This window comes from Peromyscus leucopus, chromosome 11, assembly GCF_004664715.2.
Source record: "Peromyscus leucopus breed LL Stock chromosome 11, UCI_PerLeu_2.1, whole genome shotgun sequence".
In the NCBI taxonomy this organism is placed as follows: Eukaryota; Metazoa; Chordata; class Mammalia; order Rodentia; family Cricetidae; genus Peromyscus; species Peromyscus leucopus.
Window position 1 is genome coordinate 56311473 of NC_051072.1, and position 27899 is coordinate 56339371.

General features: G+C 42.7%; 1 protein-coding gene and 1 pseudogene across 1 annotated transcript in view; one reads left to right on the forward strand and one right to left on the reverse strand.

Annotated features, from left to right (window-relative positions):
- Nucleotides 1-291: 291 nt before the first annotated feature.
- Jmy (junction mediating and regulatory protein, p53 cofactor) overlaps nucleotides 292-27899 on the reverse strand; it is a 77164-nt gene continuing 49556 nt past the window's right edge. The window contains exons 7-11 of the mRNA XM_028892875.1: nucleotides 27579-27665; nucleotides 14452-14547; nucleotides 12944-13547; nucleotides 10806-11116; nucleotides 292-5644 (exon numbers count right to left, since the gene is read on the reverse strand). Coding sequence (XP_028748708.1) covers nucleotides 10809-11116; nucleotides 12944-13547; nucleotides 14452-14547; nucleotides 27579-27665 — 1095 coding nt within the window. The 3' untranslated portion in view covers nucleotides 292-5644; nucleotides 10806-10808. The remainder of the gene's footprint in view (nucleotides 5645-10805; nucleotides 11117-12943; nucleotides 13548-14451; nucleotides 14548-27578; nucleotides 27666-27899) is intronic.
- On the forward strand, nucleotides 23073-23841 carry LOC114709192 (annotated as a pseudogene).

Sequence of the window (27899 nt, forward strand, 5' to 3'; positions counted from 1 at the left end):
TTTAATGGACTTAGAATCGCCATGGAAACCCAGCACTGGAAATATCTATGAGGGTGTTTTCAACGTGAATGTGGGGACACCATCCCCTGGTTACCTGGACTGGATGAAAAGAAGCAAGCAAGCTGAACACAAGGATTCCCTGTTTTCCCGCCATGCTGTCAGGGACGTAGTCAAAGTATCAGTCACAACAGGAAGTAACTAATATAACAAATACTACTAAAAATGTGCATATTGGTATGCTCCTGTTTGAAATGAAAATAACGCCAACGTATTTAAACAAACAAAATCAAGTTAATTCAAATAAATATCCTTTATTAAAGAAAAAAGAATATTGTTAAGCACCAAAACTGTGTGTTGTTACATTGCATGTACAGTAAGAGATGGTGAGTGCAGTGTTGGGTGAGCAAGTACTTAGCTCTGAAGTCAGGAGTGTGAAATGTAAGAAGAAGAGCAACGCAACCATCACGATGCAGAAAGGTTGCACTAGAGTGAGAGGCAAGACCTCATAGTATTGCTATAATGCCTGCTTAGTATTTTCTTTGTATCTTTAATACTTTAGAATGTTAACTGAGCATAGTTAAGTATATAAATCTGCAAGAGATGGCGTTTACAGTACGCTGCAGACAGTCACTTCACGGAATGTGGGAAAGCCATCCTGGGAAGCCAAGCAGTCACTAGTGTTTGCTTCTGCCTTTGGAACACTGCACAAAGCTAGAGTGCTGAGTCGTCGGTCTGCCACTGTAATTCTCATTTACCCAAAACAGGTCAAAAGAAAAGTGTCAGTTTCTTCAGCCCCAGTGGGCTTTACTCATGCAAAGTGATCTGCAGCCTTCCATTTCTCAATCAACTACACATTAGGGTTTCACACCTGGCAATGCATACAGTACAGAGAGCGATTCAACAAGGCAGTGGGGACTGTGTTAAAGACATTCTACGTCACTGTTAAGGGATGCACTGTCCAACCTCTGGAACAGCACATAAATGAGGGGAAATCACAAGAAAGGGAGTGAATGTCAATGGTAACTGCAAAGACTTGAGTAAAGACAATGGATGTTGCATGAGAAACCTAAAACAGTGCATTACACCCTTTGATAGTTAACTATACAACATGCAAGTAAAAATGTTTTCTCCTGTTACAACTCAACACACACACCTTTGCTTTTCAATTTCTCAGGGTCTTTCCTACATACTTTCAATGCCCCAAACTGAGCCACTGAATCTACAAAAACAAACACATAAGAAACAAAATGTTCCCTTCCTCTCAAAACAAATGATTGCTTTCAAGTCAATGTGAAACAGCATCCATGAACGCTTATCATGTCAACCTCAGAGGTATTTTCTGTACACACACCTTGTAGTAACCCAATAAATGTGCTTTGAAGAGATGGGACATTTCTAAATTTGGAATTCAGTCATACAAATGCCAAGTTGTGCGTTCACTGTGGGCAAAATGAAAATTTAAAATAAGAGCATCTTTAACATAACTCAAGGAACATTTAAGACTCTCACTTTCTCTCTCTCTCTCTCTCTCTCTGGGTCAGGACAGCCTCCCACTTTTAGAAGCTTCTGTTTAAATACATGACATTGATATAAACTCATTTTGTATGAAAACTTTTTAAGTTACATTATATTTATAGAATAAAAATGCCATTGCTTCACTTTACAAAGCAATTAGGCTGAATTTTCATGTGCTTTAACAAAAAAGGAAAGTTCAGACATGACTACTGATGTGCTCAGTAGCAAGACATAAATGTTGTGTGCTCAACAGTAAGGTGCCTCCACTTTCTCACCTCTCTTCCATCTAAAATGTCTTGATGGTTACTGGCATCGCCAAGCACAAGTAAAATGTTCAATATGCACATTTAGCTTTATATAATCATTTATATTCAGTGCAAAAACGAGGAAAAACTCAAGGTCTCCGCTTCCTGTCAAACGGCTGTCTTAAGCTGTCTGCAACTGTCTGAAATGTTCTGCAGGTGTTCAGAATTTTTTAGTTATTGTTTTACCTGGTAAAAATATAACCTCAAAACTCCCTGATAGGTCTGCTAAAGACCCAAAGTCACTTCGCAGCTTGGTTTCTGGTGATGGGCGTATGACAAAGCTATGCAAAAAGCAATGATTTAAATAAATACCAATAAACCCTGTGAATGAGTTTCAAACACAAGTCTCAAGGAAAAGAGAGAATGCAACTGCATCCCTGTGTGTGTCCCTGTGCGACACAGATGCTGCCTAGGAGGCTGCATCCCACTGGGCTTTAAAGTCTTAGTGTGGTGTCTATGATACACTGTGCAACTGAGCACATTCTAGGACATACTGTGGCACCACGTACTGTTCTACATTCAGATTTGTAGAAAAGAACCCTCCCAACACACACATTGTAGACTCAACAAAGTGTTCATTATAGGAAAGTATCTTTTTAAAAATGAGATTTGCATCATGTGTTGTGGTGCACACCTTTAGTCCCAGCACACAAGGCGGAGACAGGTGGATCCCTGAGTTCAAAGCCAGCCTGGTTCTACAGAGCGAGTTCCAGGCCAGCCAGGGCTACACAGAGAAACCCTGTCTCGGGGGAAAAAAAGTTTCAGTGTACAATGAACCCCTAGGAATGATTGTTTTTATGAACTCCATCCCCCTATAAAGCACTCTTTAAAAAAGGTCATTGCTTATCCCCTAAAAGTGCTCATTCTCCAGCAATCTCTTACTGCTAACAAACAACTAGGACTTTAAATCATCAGAGATACCTTTTTCAATACATACTACACTGGCTATTATACACAATTTTGGTTGTATTAGGGGAATATTTGAAACTGACGTTCAAGTATGAACAATAACACTAGGCTAAGCATCCCCAAGTCATCGACTAGTTTCCTGTCTTCAGTCTACTGTATCTGGGAACTGCACAAACAAGCGGGGTCTGTGGATATAGAATGACCCAGCAGAAGCCTAATTGTCTAAGCAGACTGGGAATCGGAAACGCCACGACAACTAAACATAGGAATGTGCTATGAAGACCAGAGCTCATCACATCTGGTCTGCTGACGTCATCCAAAACCAAGTCAAAGAAAGGCCCTTGTTTTAATAAGTGTCTAGGAAACTGAGATAGAGGAGGGGGAGAAAAACCCACCATCCCTAGCATCATTTTTCTGGGGCTCTAAATTCACTTTAAATTAATGCAGGTCCATCTAGTGATTTGTTGAACACCTGTACACTAGTTATTTTAATTGTATTGTTGTGATTAACTCCAATGGTGTGTGATTTTATCGGTAAGGAATCTTCTCTTGGGGGCTAGGAAGCAGCTACTGAAGGGCACACGGTGACCCCTCAGCCACACCCCAGGGCAGGAACCAGTCCTGAGGGGACCAGCATGATGGGTGAAACACATTTGCTTGAAAATGGGCTGAAGGCTCCCTGCTGTAGCCGTGGATTGTCCAGGATGAGTCTCTCCTGAAGAGCTATGAGAGGATGTGCTTAGAGCTGCTCTGATCTCATGCATCCCCACCTAAAAGGCCAGGAGTTCGGTGCTAAGACTGATTACAGCCCAGCGGCTATTGTTACTTTATCGTTATAGTCCACATTTTCCTACAGTTAAAAACAAAAACAAAAAACAAGGGGGGGTGGGCAAAGAGCTAGCTCAGGGATTAAGAGCAGGCATTGCTCCTTCAGAAGATCCAAGTTTGATTCCCAGCAACCACGTGAGGGGTCTGTAAATCTAGCTCCAGGCAAGAGCCTCTGTGAACATACATAATTTAATTTTTAAAAAATGAATCTTTAAAAACAGAAAAAATGGAGCCAACCGTCTTGGCACCCAGCTGTAATCCCAGCACTGGAGAGGCAGAGGCAGGTAGATGCTGCAAATCCAGTCTGCATGGGGAGTTCCAGGCCAACAGGGCTACATAGCAAAACCTGGTCTCAAAAGTAAATAAAACAACTGGATATATAAAACACTGATGTATATATCATTAATATTAGAAGTGTAGAAATGATGGATGACTTCTAGGAAGTTTGTAAACTTTGCAATTTTTCAAACATTTTATTTTAAATATTTTATCTAGCCAATGACTCTGGGCTAAACACATTCTGACGCTTTCCTGTGGGTCTAAAGGACCCACATATCATCCTGGGGTGAGATCTATGTATCAGCTGTTTTCATTGTTCTGGACAAGATGTATGACTCTATTAGGATGAAATCTAGTATCTAAATAAATGCTACAGAAGCTCCCAGTCTCATCAACAAACATGCTACGAATATTTAAGTGCAAAGATTTGGTTTACTTTATCCTGTTACCAGAATTTTTTTTCCATAATTAAAGAAAAATATCTCTTAAAAATGACAAAAAGGCAAGCTGTGTTTCTAGAGGAAACTGATAGTGGACATTGAGGTGCTCTCACTTCAAGGTGGTTTCTGGGCTAAGCTGGGGAAGAACTTTCTAGGAATGAAGCTCTTTTTGGTATTTGAATCCCTCCATAAGGCCAAGATCTGTCTTCATCATTAGCACACACTAGAGTGTGCTGTAAACTGGGTCCAGCATATCTTCCTTCATGCATGTCCACATAATCCCACTGACAATCCACGCCAGCTCCATTCATAAATGGACCCTTTAAGACACAGCTAAGTCAGCACTAGAACTACATATGTGCGTAGCATAAGCAAACAGTGAAATGCCAGCTGGAGGATTTCGGGACTGGCTACCTTCTGGACCTTTCCTGAACACATGCTCTTCACCATAAAACTTAAAACTGGTGCATGATACAAAGAGTTGTAGTCTGTATCACTACTGTTGAATCCTGATTTTTGATTCTCAATAGTAAAGTCATGAGTTACAGTAATCAAGCAGTAGTTCAAACAAAAAGACTAAAAATAATTTGAAACATTATCAAATTATGAAGCATTGCTTCTCATAAACAGGGTGCACATAAAATTCAAACTATTCTAAATTCAGAATTATGAAATGCTATTTTAAAAGCATGGAAATTTTAACTTCAAACTCTTACAAAATGTAAGACTGTGGCCTCTTAAAAATATGCCTTGTTAAATGTGCCATGTTTGGGTGCACACATTAATAGGTATATCTCCACTGGCTTCTCAGACACTGAACACCTCCTCTGGAGATGAAAAATGTGGAAATTGTAAGTGCATTCCATGTTGTCGTCTTGTAATTCCTGACTGTAACTACCATGATCGATGTCTTTCAGCATGTCACTCTTATTTCTAGAAGCTGATGGGGCAGGATCTGTGCTCCAGCAAGTATCTTCTCAGTTCACTGAAAGACGAATCCCAAGCAGCTCACGCAGAAGAACTCTGCCAACCCAGTGTTCGTCTCACCACAGTGACCCTAGCGTAACTGGCCACTGTGAGCTTATGATGGGTGGATGGGAAGAGAAGGTGTGTAAGAAACAGCCGTCTCCAGGAGGCCTTCTCAGGGCAGGCAGGAACATTGCACATATAAAACTGACGTCACCACTCCCAGTGAGAGTGACCGAACAGTAATATCCTCCAATTGTGCTTCCTTTTTTTCATACCACTTTGCCAATATACTCGGGATCTAATGGAATCCAATTATGGGAACAAGAGCTTAAACTTTTTCCCAAAAGAATCAGAGCCAGTCTTCATCCATGGGTATTTTTCTTCTTTCTGTTAAGTCACCTGTTTGTAAACAAAACAACACAATGTGTTAGAACAAAATGCCTATTACAGGTAGGGTAGATATTTGTTCTCTCATACCTTTTGAAATATCTGCAATGAATACTTTTTTCTGTTAATAGTCACCTATACAGTAATGGTATAGGATTTCCTTCAAAATAATGTCTATGAATTTTTTTTAATTAGTTTTTTTAGTTTGTGTGAGTGTTTGACCAGGAATGTATATGCACCATGTGCCTGCAGTGCCTATGGAGGCCAGAAGAGGGTGTCAGATCCCCTGTGACCGCTACCACGCAGATACTGGGACTTGTCCACAGGCCTCTGGAAGAGTGGCCAGTGCTCTTAACTGCTGAGCCATCCTCTCCATTTAATACAAATGTTGATCGCTATGGAGAGTGTTAGGTTCATGCTGTGGACATCACCCTGTATGCTGTGAATGTGTTGCTCTGATTGACTGGTAAATAAAACACTGACTGGCCATAGCCAGGCAGGAAGTATAGTATAGGCAGGATAAGCAGAAAGGAGAATTCTGTGAACAGGAAGGCAGAGTCAGTCAGGAGTTGTCAGTCAGACACAAAAGAAGCAAGATATGAAAATACCGGTAAGCCACAAGCCATGTGGCAACCTATAGATTAATAGAAATGGATTAATTTAAGATATAAGAACTAGACAGCAAGAAGCCTGCCACAGCCATACAGTTTTATAAGTAATATAAGTCTCTGTGTGTTTACTTGGGTCTGAGTGGCTGCAGGCCCGGGTAGGCTCCCGCTAGTTTCACTTTAATTTCTATTACTCTTAGGCTAATACTTTATGTCAAAGTGTGTATTTATTATGTTCTACAAACTGCCAACACAATAAGACCTATTATATGGTTGTCTTTAAACATGAAAGAGACAGTCTTTATTAATTGACCCTTTAGGAGAAGGATAAAAACCATTTTTTAAACACATGAACAAAAGCACCGTGCTTCTATTCTGTTTTCTCTATTTCAATGAAGCTACACATGGTACTGAGTACTTGAAATACAGCTAGTGTGACTGAGAAAATATCTTTTCTAGTTTTTAGATTAAAAAACTCAAACAAAATAGTTTTCCAATAAGCACATTTTTGTTTTGATAGGATATTTCACTGAGATGTGCTATTAGGAAATACAACATAAAGACTAAATCAAAGCCTGGGTTTTAAACCCTTAGTACCTAGAAAGGCAATGCACAGCAGTTAACTATTTCACAACTTTATGGCATCTACATATTGAAAGGTACCATTTTGGCCCTCTGCCATATAAAAATTAGTGAAATCAATTTCACATATTCCTTTTTACCTATGAAACAGGACCGCCATCAATTTTCTTTTCTTTTTTATTTTATTTATTTATTTATTTATTTATTTATTTATTTATTTATTTATTTATTTATTTAAGACAGGGTTTCTCTGTGTAACAGTCCTGGCTGTCCTGGAACTCACTCTGTAGCCCAGGCTGGCCTTGAACTCACAGAGATCCGCCTGCCTCTGCCTCCCAAGTGCTGGGATTAAAGGCGCACGCCACCACCACAGTTTTCATAAAAAGACATTTGTGCCTCACGTTTTCTTTCCACTGTTATACTGACAAATTTGAGAAAGGTATATTTTTTTCTCTTGTTTAGAAAGCTCTCTGGGGACACCGTTAGCCACAGCTGTCCCCAGAGTCTCACAGGAGGAGGATGCAGAGCACACAGCATCCATCTTTTCAACTCCGACAGGTCCAGGTCATAGATCTGCTGAGTGTTTCCTGGTTTCTTTTGACACTGTAAGAACTGTCAGCCCCTCACGCTCCATCAGTATGTATGGTACCCAGACACACCATCACACTTTAGCTGGGCTACCCAGAATGATGCTGCCCTGTCTTACATCTCAGGCCAGACCCAGTGAGATGGAGAAGACAGCATGGAAATGCTGGCCTGAGCAGCTGTAGTCACAGAACTGAGCACGAGAGGGCAGCGTGGAGGAGTTAGCCAATCAGCATCGACTGGGTGAGACACAGGGTAAGTGGCAGGAGACACCAGGAGCAGACAGGTGTGGTGATGCACACCTTTAGTCCCCAGCAGAGGCAGGCGGGTATCTGTGAGTTCAAGGACAACCTGGGCTACAGAATGAGTTCCAGGACAAGGCTCCAAAGATAAACAAGAGGAACACTGTGTTGAAAAACAAACAAACAAACAAACAAGAGAGAGCCCGAAGCTACGAGCAGGAGACAGCAGAGCAGGACCAAGGACGGTAAAGAGGGAGAGGATCTGCACGGGTCCATCTACTGTGGAAAAGATCCTCGGGAGACAACTTGAGTCTCTGAGCATTAGCCCACTAGTTAGAAGTCCTGACACTTCTCCTCCTCTACATTTCTCAGAGGAAAATAAATACCAGTGTTTCCTATACAGTAAGCAAGATGACTGACCATTAGGACCTCCGCACAGAACAGCAATGGAGGAAAACGCCGGTCAGTCAACAGTGGCCGAATCAAGGGAGAAATACACAACACATATCATAGAGAATGTTACTGTGAGCCTTGCTTGTGAAGCTCGAGACAGGCGCTGATGGAAAGAGGTACCTGACAACATCTCCTCATGTCCTAGGCCCAAAAGGAAAAGGTCAAAGTGCTTTTAGTAGTAATGCTGTATTTGACTATTTCACATTTACTGTGCCAAGTCTTCAAAATCCATGTGGACTTGTGTATACATTAAATATCCACTTAGATTCAGAGTCAAAGACAGGAATTCATACTTTTTAATAAGTCCCTTCAGCTATTCTTAAGATCATACATGATCAGGGATCACTTGTACACCCTCCCACCCAAAGATAATTATCCTGGATATATCCCTGCTAGAAAATCATTTAAAAATAAGCTATCTCCCCACCCCCTTGAGATGGGGTCTCTCTGTAGTCTTGGCTGTCCTAAAGAGCACTCTGTAGACCAGGTTGGACTGAACTCACAGAGATCCTCCTGCCTCTGCCTCTGAGTGCTGGGATTAAAGATGTGCGCCACCATGCCCGGCTGTAAAAACTAAGCTATCTTGTATATATCCCCACTAGGAAGAGTTCCCTCTTTGGGGTTTGCTTTACTATTTTTGTTTTCAGATGGAGTTTTGCTATGTAATCAAAGCTAGCCTCAAAGTCATGATCCTCCTGCCTCCACCTCCTGCACACTGCCTGGGTACTGCAGAACTGCACAGCTAGTCTGGCCTTCCTGTCTGGCTCACTACTCTGCAGCCTATCAGAACATGTTACATGCTCTGCACGTGTGCACAGGTTATCTTTTTTCAGCTGGAACTACTGCCAACCCTTTTACCACGGGACTCACGGCCTATGTCAGAGTCGCTTGCTTCACTCTTAACGCGGTGGTGCCATTTGCACATTTAAAAGCAGCAGAGGGCTTGGTGGCCAGCGCTCAGGGAGACGAAGAGCAAGTGGGAGAAGGAGGCAAAGACTCGCCTAACCTATATATCAGGGCCAGACCAGCTACAGCCCCATGCTGAGACCCCATCTTAACAAAAGAAGAGAGAGATGCAGCAGACTGCAAGTGTTAGAATGCATGTGTGTAACCAAACAATCTCACTGTGCAGGAGACTCAAGATGTTTGTACTGATAGAACCCAGACTCAGGGTACTACCTTCTTGGGTGGGCATCCCAAGAACCCAGATTGATGCAACAATTGATCCACCCAGTTGATGCAACAGCACGAGGTTTATTGTTGCGGCTATACAGTCGGGCTAACTCAGCTCCAGAGAGCAAGAGTCGCGCCTATGGCAATCACATGGGTGCTTTTAAAGGAAAAACCCACAAAAGCCGTAAGATTACAATTCCCATGCAATTTCATTTCGATTGCTTTATGTCTAGAGGCTAATTTCATAAGATCATGGCCTGATCACAGGGTGGGTACAGTCACGTCCACATGCACATTTTTCCCGAAACCTCAAGGGGGGGGGTATCAGGGTGGGAGTGGAGTTTACACAAAGGTCACAGTGGTCCTTCCTGGAACGCTTGCAATTATCCCAGTCTCAGTTGAGCGCATCTCTTAACAGAGATCTCTTTACACTGTTACATTGTGGCAGAGGTGGTTGAATAATGGCTGAGTCAGGCTGCCCTTGGAATTAGTTCTCTTTTTAGTTCCTTCTTCTCCTGGGGCTTGGGGGGTGTGAGCCTGAAGGGTTAGGGTCTTTCAGTACTTGTGTTTATAAATGTAGCTATAGTGTTTATTATAGACAGCAAAGGAACAGTAAGTAGTGTGACGGCATAGTTTTAAGTATTTATAAAGCTATGTATACAGCCAGCTAAGTAAGGATCAAAATTCAATATGCCCAATTTAAGTAGTTCAGTTAAAAAGACTTCTGTCAAGATTAAAAATAAGACTGTCTCTTTATTTGGAATAAAACTATACTGTAGGTATTTTTAATGAGTGAGATAGAAAAAAACAAAACATTTACATGGCCATTGCCTTTTAAAGGTGCTTTCTGGGGCTGGAGAAATGGCTCAATGATTAAGAGCTCTTGGTACTCTGCAAGAGGACCTGAAACAGGTTCCTAGCAGGTCAGGGGCTCACGACTGTCTGTAACCTGTAACTCCATTTCCAAGGGGATCCAGTGCTCTCTTCTGGTCTCTGTGGGTACTGCAAACATGTACAGAAACTCTATGCAGAGACACACACACACACACACACACACACACACACACACACACACACACACATACAATTAAAAACAGAAATAAAAGAACAAAGCATTCCTGGCCAGGTATGATGCATACCATGATAGCAAGAGAATCACAAAGAGTTCCAGAAGAGCCTTAAAAGGTGCATACAGGAAAGAAAACTACTGCAACAATGATAGAAACCAATACAGAATGTGGCCTCTGGAAACATACCCACCTCATTTGTCACGAACAAGAGGGACTGCTGTATAAAGGGACAGGATTTAAAAAAAAAAAAAATTTAAAAATAGGCACTGAGCAAATCAAATATCCACGTGGAAATAAGAGAATGTTTTTGAGTTAAAACCTGGAATTCACATATCTATTATCCACACTATAAGTATAATGAACAGGCCACAGACTCGACAAAACATGCTGGAGCTCACCAGCTGACCGACGTAAAAGCTGGACCACTGGCTCATGCTGCTAAAGGCAGCAGGTCATTTACCTGCTAGTTCTCCCAGTCTGTGCAAGGTAAAGCCTCCTCTTCATCCTCCGACTCAGGGGATGCTTCTTTAATTCTTCTGAGAGCTTCATGGATGCTCCGAGTCAAAGGGTCTGTATCAGGCAGAAGTGTGAAGGATTCTCTCAAAACTTCCTTCTGAACCTTCTTCAATTTTACCCCTTTCCTTATCTGCGCCAAGATATTATTACTGTCATCTTCATCAGGAAAAGGAGGCAGAGTCCGCTGTTCAACCTTTTTCAGATGAAAACTACCACGCTTCAAGGATGCTAACACTTCATCCATGGGGGAACTCACTTTGGAAAACAAAACAAACAATCAGAGTTAGGATAACTATTTAGAGTCAAACTCTGTGACCTCCTCCAATGCAAGCTGGGAGATGGTCTTGATACGATAGGTGAGATCTCAAAGGACCCCATATTGCACACCCACCACCAACCCAAAGTAAGACAGTGACTGGTTACATTTTTTAATTAATTAATTGATTTATTTGTTTTCCAGACAGGGTTTCTCTGTGTGTAGTTCTGGCTGTCCTAAAATTTGCTCTGTAGACCAGGCTAGCCTTGAACTCATGGAGATCCACCTGCCTCTGCCTCCTGGAATTAAAGGCATGTGCCACCATGGCCAAGCTTTTTTTTTTTTAAATTGGAGCTGGAAGATGAGGATCTGAGTTCAAATTCCCAACACCCATATAAAAGCTGGACACAGTGGTGCATACCTATAATTCCAGTACTTGGGAGGTACATGTGACAGGTGGAGCCTGATGGGCTTTAAGTGGAGTTCCTGGCTAGCTAGTCAAGCTGAAACGGTGAGCTCCAGGTTCAGGGAGAGACCCTGTCTCAGAAAGTAAGGCAGTGAGCAGTTGAGGAAGACCCTCAAATTGACCCTGGCTCAACATGAAAAACTGAGTGCATATACAAACACACACACACACACACACACACACACACACACAAACACACAATTTAATGTTGTTTCACTGTCACTGTGCTTTTTCATTTAGTTATTTCACATATGAGATTCTATTCAGACTGTGGTATGAAATAACTTAGAGAATATTCTCAGATTAATATGTAATATGCAAGATGCTCAGTATTATTTGCCCCATGCAAATTAAAAGCCCCTCAATGGTAAGAAAAATGCTATTTTTAGAAGTAACTGTATTGAGGCATAGTGGACATGTGATAAATTGCACATAACTTCCTGCTTGTCTTTGTCTTTTTATATGAAGAACTTTCTTGTCTTCAATACTAACTGTGACCTATATGATCTTGTTAATGGCTTCACACCCTTTCTTACAATGATATCCTCATCATCAATAGCATATGAGCTCCATCACTATCACCATCATCATCAATAGCATATGAGCTCCATCGCTATCACCATCATCATCAATAGCATACGAGCTCCATCGCTATCACCATCATCATCAATAGCATACGAGCTCCATCGCTATCACCATCGTCATCAATAGCATATGAGCTCATCACTATCATCACCATCATCATCAATAGCATACGAGCTCCATCACTATCACCATCCTCATCAATAGCATATGAGCTCATCACTATCACCATCATCATCATTGTCATCATCAGCAGCAGCAGCAGCAGCATATGAGCTCCATCACTAAGCTAGACTCTCCAGTCAGAAACAGTTTACCATTCAAGTTAAAATCACATTTGTGGGGCTGGAGAGACGGCTCAGTGGTTACGAGTACTTACTGCTCTTCCAGAGGACCCAGGTTCAATTCCCAGAAATTGTCTGTAACTCCAAGATCTGACACCCTCACACAGCCATACGTGCAAGCAAAACACCAATGCACATAAAATAAAAATAATTTTTTTAAATCAGATTTGTTTGTCCTAACACGAAAAGTGCTACCTAACAAATAGGTCAAATGTCACTTGAATATTTTAAAAACGTGCCTAATAGCTCAAGAGAAGGTATGTATTTGGAAACACTTGCTGTGAGTTAGTAAGAATTCTCCTCTGCTGTGACCCTGAATGCCTGTTTGCTATCAAATAATGTTCAAAAACACTCTTTTAGGCTTTGCAATGCAGAGCTCTTCCTTCCCTGTGCTCCCTCGCTCCCCAGCGAGTCCACAGGTCCTGTGCACTCACCTCTCCTCCTCTGTAAGCCCTCAGCAGTCTTCCTCAGCTTCCTCCGGGCACTGAGCAGCTGGCTGCTATCGAAGAGCTGTGCTGAGGGGGCGCTGGCTGACTTGGGGATCCTCTTCTCACTGCCCCCCTTCCTAAGTGTGTCTTTCTCCAGTGTCTCTGAAGTGCTGGTGCCACCATTGTCCTTTGCAACAGGCAGAGGCGGGGGTGGAGGTGGGGGAGGGGGTGGGGGAGGGGGAGGGGTTGGAGGAAGAGAGGCCGGGAGTGGATCTGCAGTAGCAGAAGGTTTGAGATCACTACTAGTCAAAAGTGGAAGCGATGAGGGGGGAGGCAGTTCCGAGGTAAGGGCACTGGGAGGGAACGAAGTGGCTTCAAGTTGTACTGATGAGGTGTCTTCCGGGTGGACAAGGCTCCCAGGAGGCTCTGCTGACTGTGAAGGCCCCAGTTGGCTCCCCGCTTCCCCCACCTCTGTTTTCTCCTCTGCCTGCTGCACTCCTGGGAGAGAGTCACCCCGCTCCTCACAGGCCACAGGACTTGCTGTGCTTCTTCTTCTAGAATGAGCCACCTTTAATCTCGCTGATTTAAGGATGACTTGCCCGGGGTACCTCTAAAATATCAAAGTTATTGTATGAGCATAAAATAACTTGCCAACAAATGCTTAGTTATTTCTTCCTTTAACAGAGTGTTATTATTTTGTCTCTTCTCTGACTTTTTCCAAGGTACAGGAAAAAAGACAACCAGAAAAACTAGAATACCTGTGCCTCAACTTTCAATACCTTTCAATCAATTATCACCAACTCTTTTATTATCCGATATCAAATATGCTAAGCCTTGTTCCCTCTTACCCAATTAAGTCAACTGCTTAGAAAACGCCATGTGCTGGGTATTGCGGTACACTTGCCTTTAATTCCAGCGTCCAAGAGACAGAGGCAGATGGATAACTATGAGTTTGAGGCCAGCCTAGTCTACATACATTCCAGTCCAGCCAAGGCTACATATAGTAAGACCAATCTCACAAACAAGCAGGAAAACTAGCCACATGACTTTAAGTCTTCAATGGGGAAAAAAAACAACAGTATCTAAAACTCAAGATAAGAAGTATTAAATATATATTACTGGTACTTAGCAGGAAGCTAAAACATTACTACTGTTTATTTTCAAATACTTATATAAAAAAAGTTGAAACCTTTAAAAAAGGGGGGGGTCCTTTTTAAAATGTCTGATAATGATTTTGATAGGAGGGGGAGAGTACAATGAAGTGGTTTTTTGTAGTATCGACAGTATTTTCTTTTTATTCAAAAGAATCCAGGCTTTCTTGACACGCTCCATTCTTTGTACTCCTGAAGGAGTACACCAGGGCTCCAAAGAACACTACTGTCAGCTTCCGCCACAGGAAACCTGGGAGCCCATCAAACCAACGACTTTGGTTGGGATAGATTCTACACAGAGATCTTCTAATAGGAGTACTACGGCACTCTCTGAAAAACAACGAAAATCCATCAATCTATTACCTGCTTAAATGTCCGGAGTCTGTCCAGGGTCCTCTGTCTCTCCTGGCTAACCCAGGCACTTTTCCTTTCCTCTTCATCATGGAATTTTTCTCTCTTCTGGGAAAAAGAAGAAATTACATTACACTGTACCTTTTCACAGGGAAAGGAAAAGAGAGGATTTCCCCAACATGTTAATCAAATGACGAAGAGAACGAACGACTCAGTAGACAAACCTTTCACGATGAAATCACTACACTCCCTGTTAAGTTCACACTGGCCCACGAGGATCAATCAAACTCTTTCCAAGCTGAACAACAATGCTTAGTCTCAGGGGTCGGGGCTGAAACAATTTCAGTAATAAATAAACACTCTGGTCTTCACATTCAGCTAACTCAAATATGAGTGAGTTTTGAAATAAAAACAGCAACCACCACATCAGTAACTGAGTGTTCAAAGGTTAGGAAAAACACACTTCAAACACTCACTGTTCGTGAATCATGTGGCTCACGCCACCCTGCAAGCAGCAGTTACCGACACTGATGGTCTAACTTTCTCCTTAGTGCTGAATCACCTGTACGTTACATAGCAAAGCCTCATTTGTCAGACATTTTATTTCAACAAATGAAAAGACTTTCTAGGTGGGAAAAGGGTTATTACTTCTCTGCTTAATTTTCAAAGCTTGATTCTTCATGTCAACAGCACATGTACCAAACTGAACTGAGAGAGGATTAGCAAGGCCCCTCCCTGCTCAGGGCTGACTAGAAACTCGGGAAGCACTCCATACTTGAACAAGACAGCACGGGAGCTGCCTCCTCAGGAGACTGAGCCCCCCCCCCCCCACGTTAGGCTCTTCTCCTCACAACCTTTTCACCCCTTCTTCTCCCGACCCAGGCTTGATGACAACGGCAGTTCTTACTGTATCTTCCTTGGATGATGACATCAAAGTCTAAGATAAAGAGATCTCTGTTTCCTTAAAAAGGTGAGAGGTGGGCTGGGCATGGCAGCACACACCTTTGATCCAGCACTCAGGAGGCAGAGGCAGGAGGGGGATCTCTCTGAATTTGAGGCCAGTTTGGTCTAGAGAGCAAGTTCTAGGATAGCAGGGCTATGTAGAGAAACCCTGCCTGAAAACAAACAGAACAACACAAAAAGAAAAAACAGAGCGGCAGAGAGGACTCAGGGAGCGAGGTGCTGACCGCAGACACGAGTCCCGAGGAGGAGCCGTGGAAAATCCAGGTGTAGAAGGAGGCGTGACAGGCGGACTCCTGGAGCTTGCTGGCCAGCTAGTCTAGCCAAGCCAGGTACAAATGAGACCCTGTCACAGACAGGTGAGGTGGAGAGTGACTGAGAAAGACAACTGACATTGACCTCTAGCATCTGAGCGTGCTCCCACATGCACGTGCACATATGCACACAGCCAAGGCATGGTGCTGTACTTTTGTAATTACAAGACTTGAGAAGCCAAGACAGAGAGATGATTGTGAACGAGGCCAGTCTAGTCTATCTTTAAAAAAATAAAATGAAAAGTAAAAAGGTGAAGTAGGTGTAATCTATGGGTGAGAGGAAACTAAAAGGTATTTGGATACTATAATCCAATAACAATATTTATTTACATCTAAAGATACAAAAACACCCCAGGAAGAACCTGAAGCAGTCTGTATCCAGAATGACAAAGACACAAAACAGAAGCCATTGTTAGCAAACTAGACAGCGCCAGGCTCCTTACTCACGGTCATGTTGGTCACTTTACAGTGTGGCAGATAACCTAATCAGGGAAGTCCTGACTTTTCCTTCTTAGTTTAAAACTACCTGAAAACAGAGTTCGAGAAGAAAATGCTATCTTCAAATACAACATGTTGACATCAACCTCAAGTTACATTTGATGTACTTAACTGCCAAATACAATCAAATTTTGACTAAAATGAGGAACAGTACCGACAAGCATCTAAGATAAGACAGTGTTCCCTACAGAACAGGCATCCCATCTAAGAAAGCCATCAACTCTCACCAGTGATAAACGGTCACAGAAGCTGAGCATATTCCTCTGAACACCCTGTTCCTTATCACAGAGTAAACAGTACGGTGGATGTAGAAGAAGAGGAAAACAAGACAGTACATAGCCCTTCTCTGCTGAAGGGAATGAGTGTCCAACAATGCAAAGCATCACGCTCTTAACAGTGGTTCACACTGGTGGGCAGCAAGCAGCACCTGGAGGCCGAGGCAGGAGGAGGATGTGCATTCTGGGTCAGTCTGGGCAAGAAAAAACATTGTCTAAAAGGGAACCTGGCGATCAATGCCCAAATATAGACAGAAGAGTTAACAACATACAAGATTCCCATAGATGGCATATGAAACCACACGGACCTCATGGGCAAGTTTGGGTAGAGATAACTCACTGAGCACAAGACAGAGCATGCTCAGATTGTCTTTGTCCCATTCTAAGACAATAAGAAAAGAAATGGCGTGGTCTGCAGTGACAGCCGTGACTGTCACACGAAAGCTATGTCTGAAACAAGTGCCTGAAGACCACACAAGAGCCGAGACACAGATTAAAAGCAGGGCACTTCCCGGGGTCCTGTCTCTAACAACACAAAACAGTGATGACTACCGCAAAGTGGAAAAGAACAAATACATAGAGAATAACATGAAGCTAACATTACCAAGTAGAAACATGGCACTTTTTAAATAGAAGAACAGTCACTGCCTGATGAAGGACTGGCTTTCCATTAAAAATAAAAAATGGAGCAGGAGAGATGGCTCAGCAGTTAAGAGTACTGGCTGCTCCTCCTAAGGACCCAAGTTCAATTCCCAGCACCCACATAGCAGCTCATACCTGTCTATAACTCCAGCTCCAGGAGATCTGACACCCTCGCAGACATGTGCAGGCAAAATGCACATAAAAATAAATTTAAAAAAGAAAACTAAATAAAATAAAAATAAAAATTGATGTGTATCAGAAAAGCCATACTCAATGCTGGGCCTCAGACTTCTTCACTACTACATCAATACTACAGAATATAGTGACAGTGTCTCCAAAACTTTGTTGGAGAGGTAATGACTGTATTGGACAGCCAATCTGCCCTTTTGTTATTGTTATTTTCAAACAGGGTTTCTCTGGCTGGCCTGGAACTCAGAGATCTGCCTGCCTCTGCCTCCTGGGTGCTAGGATTAAAGGTGTGTGCCACCACAGTCTGGCTAACCTGTCCTTTTCTTACAAAGAAAACAAGAAGACATTCCACAAACATACAAGAATTAAGGAAATATCAAGAACACTTTCCTTAAACAGTACCTTTATGAAACCTTAACCCTAAAGGAATAAAATATACTTAGAAATAAAGAAATGAGCCAGCCGGGCGGTGGTGGTGCACACCTTTTATCCCAGCAATCGGGAGGCAGAGAGGCAGGTGGATCTCTGTGAGTTCGAGGCCAGCCTGGGCTACCAAGTGAGTTCCAGGAGAGGCACAAAGCTACACAGAGAAACCCTGTCTCGAAAAACAAAAACAAAAACAAACAAAAAAAAAAAAAAAGAAAGAAAAAGAAATAAAGAAATGAGCAGCAGAGGACTGCTGATAAGCAATGAACTTGCTTAACTCTAAAACTGAATCTTAACAACTGAGAGATATGAATGTGAACAAAATCCAAGTTTTCTGATATTCTCACATCCAGATCCACAGCATCCTGAATGGCAAGGGGGGCTGTGAGAAAGCAGGCCAGCAACAGTAGATTTACTTTTCACAGCCCAATGCACTGATCCCAATGATCAATGCTTTTCCAACTATCTTCGTAAAAGAATCTATAAAATTCTAATAGTTCTTTCAGAGTCATGATCAAGGCCTTTTGCTAAAAGTAGCAACAATGAATTCTGGAATTCATTTTTTTGGGCATTGTTTTATTCTTCAATGATGATCACCTAACACTTTATATATTATACACAATAAGGGTTTTCAGCCGATTGAGACAGACTCTGATGGTCAAGAGGTTAAATTGAAACTTCACAATAAACTTAAATCTTTTTATTTTCCTAGACAGGGTTTCTCTGTGTACCCTCTGCTAGCATTAAAAGTGTGTGCCACCACCACTCAGCATTTAACATCTGATATATGATCAAAATTTATACAAACATAAAAATACAGAACGGGTGAGACTTGCATATAAGAAACCATTTAAGGTCATGCACTAGAAAAAGTCATGTAACTTGTTAAAATATCCAGACAACAAAATAGTAAGAAAGATGCTGTTTAAGAATTAATCCCATGTTCTGGTTCACTTACTGATTTGTAAGTCAACTGCACACTACAATACACATCAGGAAAAGGGCAGGGCTGGCTTCCTTTTCTTTTAGCTCATGCTAGGTCAGGTCTTTACTGAAGCACAACCCTTGGTTTTTTGGTACAAGGTCTCACAATATAGTTCAGGTTGGCCTTGAATTCACAGGCATGCATTATGCCCAGCTAGAGTGGGGATTATCACACAAGTTTAACCAACATGGGATCTGTACTCTGAAGCATCATCATGGTGAGAAAGAAGAATACAGTACAAGTTTTCTAATTTGGCCAATGACGAAGCAGGGGGTAGGATGCTACCCTTGAGATTGGGAAAGCAAGAGAAGAGAAGTTTGGGTTGGGAAGTGGAATGAACAAATCTAAGACAACCTGGATATAGGGCAAGAAGGAACTTTGATAACAGATACTATCTTTAGAATGGTGGGTTTAACACACACATATATGAATAAAGTTCTTAAATTGTGCGGACATTTATATGTATATAAGCATGTATATAGGGAAGCTCTGAACAGTGTCAGGACTCTTAAGTAACATTCTTGGCAGGAGGGTGAATAGCAGAAGTAGTGTTTTATTAACTGTTTGATTGAAGGACAGATGATTGATTCATAATTGATTAGGAAATGCTTTTTAGAAGGCCTGAGTAGCCATCCTGTTTCCTAATGGGTGGAACTGCCACACTTTCAGAGAGGTCAGATACACTCTATATGTCTCTTGGTGGTAGTGGGACGGATCCTTTGGATAAACATTCGTTCCATGGACTGTGGCAAAGGACAAGGAATTGTGAAAGATTAAAAACAGCACACTTCCATGTCTTGCTCTTACATTAGCTGAGTCAATTATTATACAAAAGCCAGACCTCTCTTCCTAAGTCTCAGAAGCAGGCTCACTACATCATCTTCAAGGTTTCCAGATAGGAAAACAAAGAGAAGACATGTTTTAAGCTCCACAGTGAAAGCAAATATAAAGCTACAGACTTTTTATTTGTTTTTATTTATTTATTTTATTTTATTTTATTTTATTTTATTTTATTTTGGTTTTTCGAGACAGGGTTTCTCTGTGTAGCTTTGCGCCTTTCCTGGGACTCACTTGGTAGTCCAGGCTGGCCTCGAACTCACAGAGATCCACCTGCCTCCACCTCCCGAGTGCTGGGATTAAAGGCGTGCGTCACCACCGCCCGGCTATTTATTTATTTATTTATTTATTTGTGATCTTCCAACTTAGGTAACAAAGCCCAGAACTACGAGTTAGGAATATACCCTTCTGCCCCTGCTCTACACACTCCTGTTCCTGTTCTACACACTCCTGTTCTACACTCCTGTTCTACACACTCCTGTTCCTGCTCTACACACTCCTGCTCTACACACTCCTGTTCCTGTTCTACACACTCCTGTTCTACACTCCTGTTCTACACACTCCTGTTCCTGCTCTACACACTCCTGTTCCTGCTCTACACACTCCTGTTCTACACACTCCTGTTCCTGTTCTACACTCCTGTTCTACACACTCCTGTTCCTGCTCTACACACTCCTGTTCCTGCTCTACACACTCCTGTTCTACACACTCCTGTTCCTGTTCTACACTCCTGTTCTACACACTCCTGTTCCTGCTCTACACACTCCTGTTCCTGCTCTACACACTCCTGTTCCTGTTCTACACACTCCTGTTCCTGCTCTACACACTCCTGTTCTACACTCCTGCTCTACACACTCCTGTTCCTGTTCTACACACTCCTGTTCCTGTTCTACACACTCCTGTTCCTGCTCTACACACTCCTGTTCCTGTTCTACACACTCCTGTTCCTGCTCTACACACTCCTGTTCTACACTCCTGCTCTACACACTCCTGTTCCTGTTCTACACACTCCTGTTCCTGTTCTACACACTCCTGTTCCTGCTCTACACACTCCTGTTCTACACTCCTGCTCTACACACTCCTGTTCCTGCTCTACACACTCCTGTTCCTGTTCTACACACTCCTGTTCCTGTTCTACACACTCCTGTTCCTGCTCTACACACTCCTGTTCCTGCTCTACACACTCCTGTTCCTGCTCTACACACTCCTGTTCTACACTCCTGCTCTACACACTCCTGTTCCTGTTCTACACACTCCTGTTCCTGTTCTACACACTCCTGTTCCTGTTCTACACACTCCTGTTCTACACTCCTGTTCTACACACTCCTGTTCCTGCTCTACACTCCTGTTCTACACACTCCTGTTCCTGTTCTACACACTCCTGTTCCTGCTCTACACACTCCTGTTCCTGTTCTACACACTCCTGTTCCTGTTCTACACACTCCTGTTCTACACTCCTGTTCTACACACTCCTGTTCCTGCTCTACACACTCCTGTTCCTGCTCTACACACTCCTGTTCCTGTTCTACACACTCCTGTTCTACACTCCTGTTCTACACACTCCTGTTCCTGTTCTACACACTCCTGTTCCTGTTCTACACACTCCTGTTCTACACTCCTGTTCTACACACTCCTGTTCCTGTTCTACACACTCCTGTTCTACACTCCTGTTCTACACACTCCTGTTCCTGCTCTACACTCCTGTTCTACACACTCCTGTTCCTGCTCTACACACTCCTGTTCCTGCTCTACACTCCTGTTCTACACACTCCTGTTCCTGTTCTACACACTCCTGCTCTACACACTCCTGCTCTACACACTCCTGTTCCTGCTCTACACACTTCTGTCCCACAGCTAAAGTTTACCCCCTGACCCAGCTGAGTCCATCAAATGAAGGAGCTCTCCCAGCCTAGTGTACACTGGTGAGTCCGCTTGCATCTTCCACATTCAGATGCAGACCAGGGACTTCCAAGAGAACAGGCACTCTGAGGCTTATAGAGGAGCAATGACTGGAGTGTGAACAGACAGAAAAGGGTTTCCTACAGCACTGGTGGTTAAGATGCCTAGAAAAAAACTGCAGGATCCTAGAGACGTGGACGGAGCTTCCATGGTAAGCCGGCATCTCTATATACGAGTCACATGGACAGAGAGTTCAGGAGAATGGATTAATCATACCACAGCTGATCTGTCAGCTGGTACGTATCAAAGTCAAATCTGTTAGATCTAAGGATCCCAGATGGAGAGATGTGAAGTGGAGAGGTTGTTTGGGGAAGTATAATGCTTACAACCTAGAAATTACTATGGTAAGTACTGTCTCTAAGAGCACAGCCCCTAAGTGGAAGGCCTAGAATGCACATCAGTTTCTTCCTTTAGCATCTGAAGGACTTTGGTTAAATCAGCTCACCTGTGAGGGGGCTGGAGGGAGGCTGCTATGCTAATACAGGAGACTGGGTTCTGTCAGCATCAGAGTTGGGTACAAGGAACCTAGATAGACTTGGAGATCCAGCTTCCATTGTCACAGTGCATGCGTGTGGTTTTTTTGGAGGGGCAGGGGTGCTTTGGGGGTAGGGAGTAACTGCAATGCCAGTGGAGGTCAGAAGATAACCTTGAAGTCAGTTCTTTCTTTCTTTCTGCTGCAGGATCTGAGGCACCAACTCAGGTCATCAGACGCATGGCAAGCACTTCTACCCACTCAGTCATCTTGCTAGCCCAATAATGCACTCTTAAAGAATCTGAGCTGGGTGTGGTGGCGCACGCCTTTAATCCTGGCACTCAGGACACAGAGGCAGAGGCAGGCGGATCTCTGTGAGTTCCAGGACAGCCTGGTCTACAGAGTGAGTTCCAGGACAACCAACCAAGGCTACATAGTGAAACCATGCCTCAAAAAAAAAAACAAAACAAAACAACAACAACAACAACAAAACACCCACAAACAAACAAACTAACTAAAGAAAGACAGACTCCGAGGACAAGGATTGGATACAGCACAGTCAGAACAGAGTGTGGCTGATACACCCGGTGCAACTCCATTGGAGAAATGATTTTTCCTTTGCCAGTACATATCAATTGCAGATGGCTTCCCCCTCTCAGTGCTGGGATCCCATCCGGCTTGAACCTGTGCACGTCTCTGTGAATTAGGTAAGTGCACCAGTCTTGTTGTATCTGGAAGACAGTCTCCTTGGAGTCATCCAGCACCTTTAGCTCTTAGAATCTTTCCATCTCCTCTTCCTTATGGATTCCCCAAGCTTGGAGGAGAGGACTTTGATGCAAAGAGCCATTTAGGGCTGAGTGCTCCAAAAGTCTGCACACTGTCCAGCTGTGGGTCTCTGGATAGTGCCCATCTACTACAAGAAGCAGCTTCTCTGATGGGGGTTAATCAAGGTACTGATCTGTACCCCAGCCTGGTAGGAACTTATAAAAATTTAAGAGTTTTATACTAGATTGCCACAGCTAAAGCCAAATCTGGCCTCCAATTTGGAATCCTTCTGCCTCAGCCTTCAGAGTGCATATTACAGGCATATGCCACCATGCCCAGCTTAAGTGTATGTTTGTGGTTTTGGTTTGAAAACAGTGTGGTAGCTCGTGCGGTGGTGGCTGAGGCAGTGTAGCTCATGACAGGTTCGGCATCCCACACCCCTCCTACCCAATGCCACCAGGATGCCCAAGAGAAAGGTTAGCAGTGAAGGCGGAGCCCAAGCGGCGCTCGGCAAGGCTGTCAGCCAAGCCCGCCACTGCCAAGGTGGACGCGAAGCCGAAGAAGGCCTCGGGAAAGGATAAATGATTAGACAAAAAAGTGCAAACAAAAGGGAAGAGGGGAGCAAAGGGCAAACAGGCTGAGGTGGCTGAGCAGCAAACCACAGATGTGCCTGCAGAAAATGGAGAGGCTGAAAACCAGAGTCCAGCCTCTGAAGTCGAAGAGAAAGAAGCCAAGTCCGACTAACCATCCATCGTGTCTGTTAGTGTCCCGGCCTCCCTTCTTGTACAATCCAGAGGAATATTTTTATCAACTATTTTGTAAATGTGAGTTTTTTAGTAGCTCTAGAAACATTTTTAAAAGGTGGGAGAAAGTCCCACTCATCCCATTTTTTAAGTGTAAATGATTTTTTTAAGAGGTTAAATCACTTGCTGGTTGGTTATTTTTTGGTACAACCAGAAAATAGCAGGATACTGAATCAGGAGAGGCTGTGACTGTCTCAGGGGTCACCATAACATTCCGTAGAGGGGGCTAGTTTTATATCCTATAACACAAAGCACAGTAAATGGTAATTTGGAGTCTTGGTCATGCATTTGTGTCTGGAATATTTTCAGTTATTTCTGGTCTAATGTTTCTAATAGAACTGTATCCTAAAAAAAACCACTCCTTGGTCCTTGCCCAGTCACAGCTGTCTCTGGTCATGGCAGTCCATTTTCCTGACAATTGTGATAATGTTCTGTGAAAGATTAAAATTGTGAATATGTACTGTATGTGGCATAAAACTGTGAGTCAGTGGAATTAATGATTGTGAGCATTTTGATTGTTATGTGAGGTCTTTGGGAAAACTTGCCAAGTTTAGGATGGAACATCACTGGAATAAGTTCAAAGAGAAACAGCACATGGCTCTTTTGGGTATGTGAACACAATGTATGACTCTTAAGAGTTTGGATCCATGTTTTTAGAATTGAAATGTCTGTGTACTCTGCTCCTCAACCAATAAAATCTGAGCTGTGAAAGAGAAAAAAGGGGGAGGGAGGGGAGGGGAGGGGAGGGGAGGGGAGGGGAGGGAGGGGAGGGGAGGGAGGGGAGGGGAGGGGAGGGGAGGGAGGGGAGGGGAGGAAACAGTCTTTCTCCATATGTAGCCTATGCTGGCCTCAGCTGTTCAAGCGACCATCCTGCCCTTGTCTGTCAAGTGCTACAACTACAGCTGTACACCATTGTATCTGTGAGGATATTTTTAATGGAAAAAAATAACTTGTTTTTTGACCACAATTTTTTGTTTACCATTTGTTCAGGGGTAGTAACAGTCAGCAAGTAAACTTTGTGCTTCTTTAGTTCATTTTTTGAGTTAATAATAGATTTTAAACTACCTTAGACCTGCATGTTTATTTTGCATGGTTTCTATGGAAAACTGTTAAAACAATAAAATTAATTATGAATTATATTTTAAACAATATACTACCCAAGAAATCCCAATAAAGGTAACTTGAGCTTCAAACCAGGCTTTGAGAAACAATAATCACTTGTAATCAAAGGCTCTGGGCATGCACAACCTGAGGCTATAAGCCACATGCAGTTGCAAACAGCCAAGGACAGCTCTAAATAAGGTCCAATATAAAAAATGTAAACTTACAGCATTATGAGATGGGGGAGGGGTGCTGATATCTCCCCTGTCCTCCTGTCTGTCTCCCCTGTCTTCCCATCTCCTGTCTCCCCATCTCCCCTGGTCTCCCCATCTCCCTGTCTCCCCCGTCTCCCCCGTCTTCCTGTCTCCCGAGTGTGACTTTCTTTAAAGATAATTCAGAATGGACATGCCTGAAGCCAGCTCTCATTTCCCTGAGCTATAAATGTTTTAGAATGGACTTACATTGTTACGGTTTCCCTGTCTCATCAGGTAGGCTATCTAATGCTACTGTTGGGCCAAATTTGAAGATAATGTTTACCTCTGATATGCCTGTAGATTTTGACCTTTGTCCTTATAAAATTCTTTGAGGAACAAATAAATTACTTCATCCACCAAAAAACTGGCATTTTATCGGAAACCAGATTAGTCACATCAAAAGAACAAATTAAGAGTAGAATGTCAGTAGTCAAGCTAGTAATCCAGGTAGAAATGAGAGCAGGGCACCCTCATTCCCCATCTGATCCCTTACCTAACCAGACACAGCACATTCTAACCCACAGACAGAGATGAAAAACAAAGGCCCTAATGAATTAGCGATTTCTGGCTTCTAAGAGAGAGAGTCATATAGTTTAAGGATAAGTGACTGATCCCCATGTAATTATGATAAGGGGCAGCTTTAGCTCAACTGTGCCAAATTAGCTCAAAGAACCATAAATGAAGTCAAGTCCACTGACGCTGTGTGTGATGCCAAAGAAAGAAGAGACGCTCTACAATAATCAAATAGGGAGAAATGCCATACTAGCTTTTCATACTCAGTTAGGTATAAGCTTCTAGTGTTGACTAAAGATAGCCATATCAAACCCTGGAGAACCCACTCCAGTGTATGCAGGTGTGATGCGGTGCAACACCGGGAAGAAAGATGATTCCTAACGTAGCTCACATAAAGTAAACCAGCTACTCTCCGCACCTAGGAGCGCAGGGCAGGGCGCATCCGGAACACGGCAAATGTGACATCACACTGGATAAGAAGCCGGAGCTGTCTGCTAACTGGAAAAGGCCAAGTGTGCTCCTCCTCGTCCATCTTTCCTTACATCATACTGGAAATCCTAAGCTAATGCCATACGAAGGGAAATGAAGTTATACACATTGGCAAGAAATAAAGCTATGTAGAAATGTATGTAGAAAGCAGAAATGAAAGTCAGCATAAAAGAACAGTGGACCATTACAGCAGAGATGCTATAAACAATTCCTAGTCTACCAACTAGAATTTGAAATTAAATATGAAATAATACTAATCCCCACAAAGACAAAATCTGCCATATTACAAGATTTAAATGAAGAAAACTATAAAACTGAAAGAAAGTTAAATAATCCTTGTATGTATACAGTAAACTTCAATAAAGATTGATTCCTTCTTCTCGTTGATTTAGAGGTTAAAAGACCCAGGTTAATAAAAGAGTCTCCAAACAGAGCCATGGAGACAAAATCTCTTGACCTTTGACTCAAGGGCAAAGGAATGCAGTGGGACACAGTTTGTTAAACAAATGGCGCTGGACAAAGTGGACACGGACGTGCCCAAGGTGATGGGGACACCGACCTCAGACGGGCCAGGCAATTTTAACTCAAACAGCTCATAGACCTAACTGTAAAATGCAAAGCATAAAACCCCTACAGTATTTAAAGTAAAGAGACACCATGCTATGAAAAACAACAACTAGTAAGCTACGGATATTGCTCAAAGCAAAAGCTCTGGAAAGGCTACTGTTTAGAGAATGAGAGAATAAACAAAAGACACCTGATAAAGGACTCTTCAAACTCCACAATGAGAAAGAAAAGCTCATTTAAAGTGAACAACAAAAGCCAGAGTGGTGGTAGGGCTGTAATCTGGGAGGTGGAGGCAGGAGGTTCAGCTACACAGGAATTAAAGGTCACGTTCTACGTGAAATCCTATCAAAACAAACAACCCCCCCCCAAAAAAAGATAGATAAAAAACCTGAGCAAGGATCTGAACAAGTAGTACTTTACTAAAGAAAATACATATGTGGCAGATGAGCATATAAAAACCATGCTCAGCACCATGTCATTTAGGAATATGAACTAAAACCATTAAGATACTACTATACCCATCAGGACAGCTATCACTCTGAGAACAGCAAAAGCCGGAGAGGGTGACAACATAGAGCTCTCCCTTATTGCTGAGGTAAGTGCAAACTAGCACATTTAATCTTACCCTACTGTCCAACAATCAAAATCCTAAATCTGCATTATTAAGTGAAATAAGTCAACCTGAATATGCTACACTGTGTATATTCCAAATATACTATCCTGTTTGATTCTCAGTCACAGACTCCTATCGTTTTACACTTGAGAATAGTAGTAGACCTCACACCAACAGGAAGGAACTCAACGTAATCCATAACTTTGAAGAGCAATCAATCGTATGCCAACACTGACTTGCTGCTAACTGTAACACACGTATGACCTCAGTGGTAACAGAAGGCTGGAGGTTAAGCTAGGTGGCACACAGCACTCCTGGACTTAGCCTTCATTTTCTCCTAAAACAGATCTCAGTCACTCAGTCACTCAAACATACACATTCAGAGTCACTAACATCTAGGGACACATACTCCAGACTTTTTACCCTTTCCGGACACATGTAAGATTTTGTTCCAAGTCTCCAGGAGTCCTGACTTACTAGTTGTATTGTGTGATGGGTTCTATATTCCTCTTCACTCTGAAAACGCTGTTGGAACTTTTCATTGTGTTTTGCAATACAAATTTCCTAGAAAAAATAAAATGTGTTTTAATTAAAGTGAGACTTAGAAAGACCACAGCAAAGTTTATCTGACTTGTTTTACTCAGGGGCACAGAGCTAACAAGGACTAGCTCCTCCTTCCTTCACCACAGACCACTAAACCATCTCTGCATCTCTGGAGGGTCAGAACTGGCTGTTGAGACCTGTCTACCCTGAAGAGCAGTGCCTCAGTCCACTCTCTTAACATCCCAAGCTCACTAA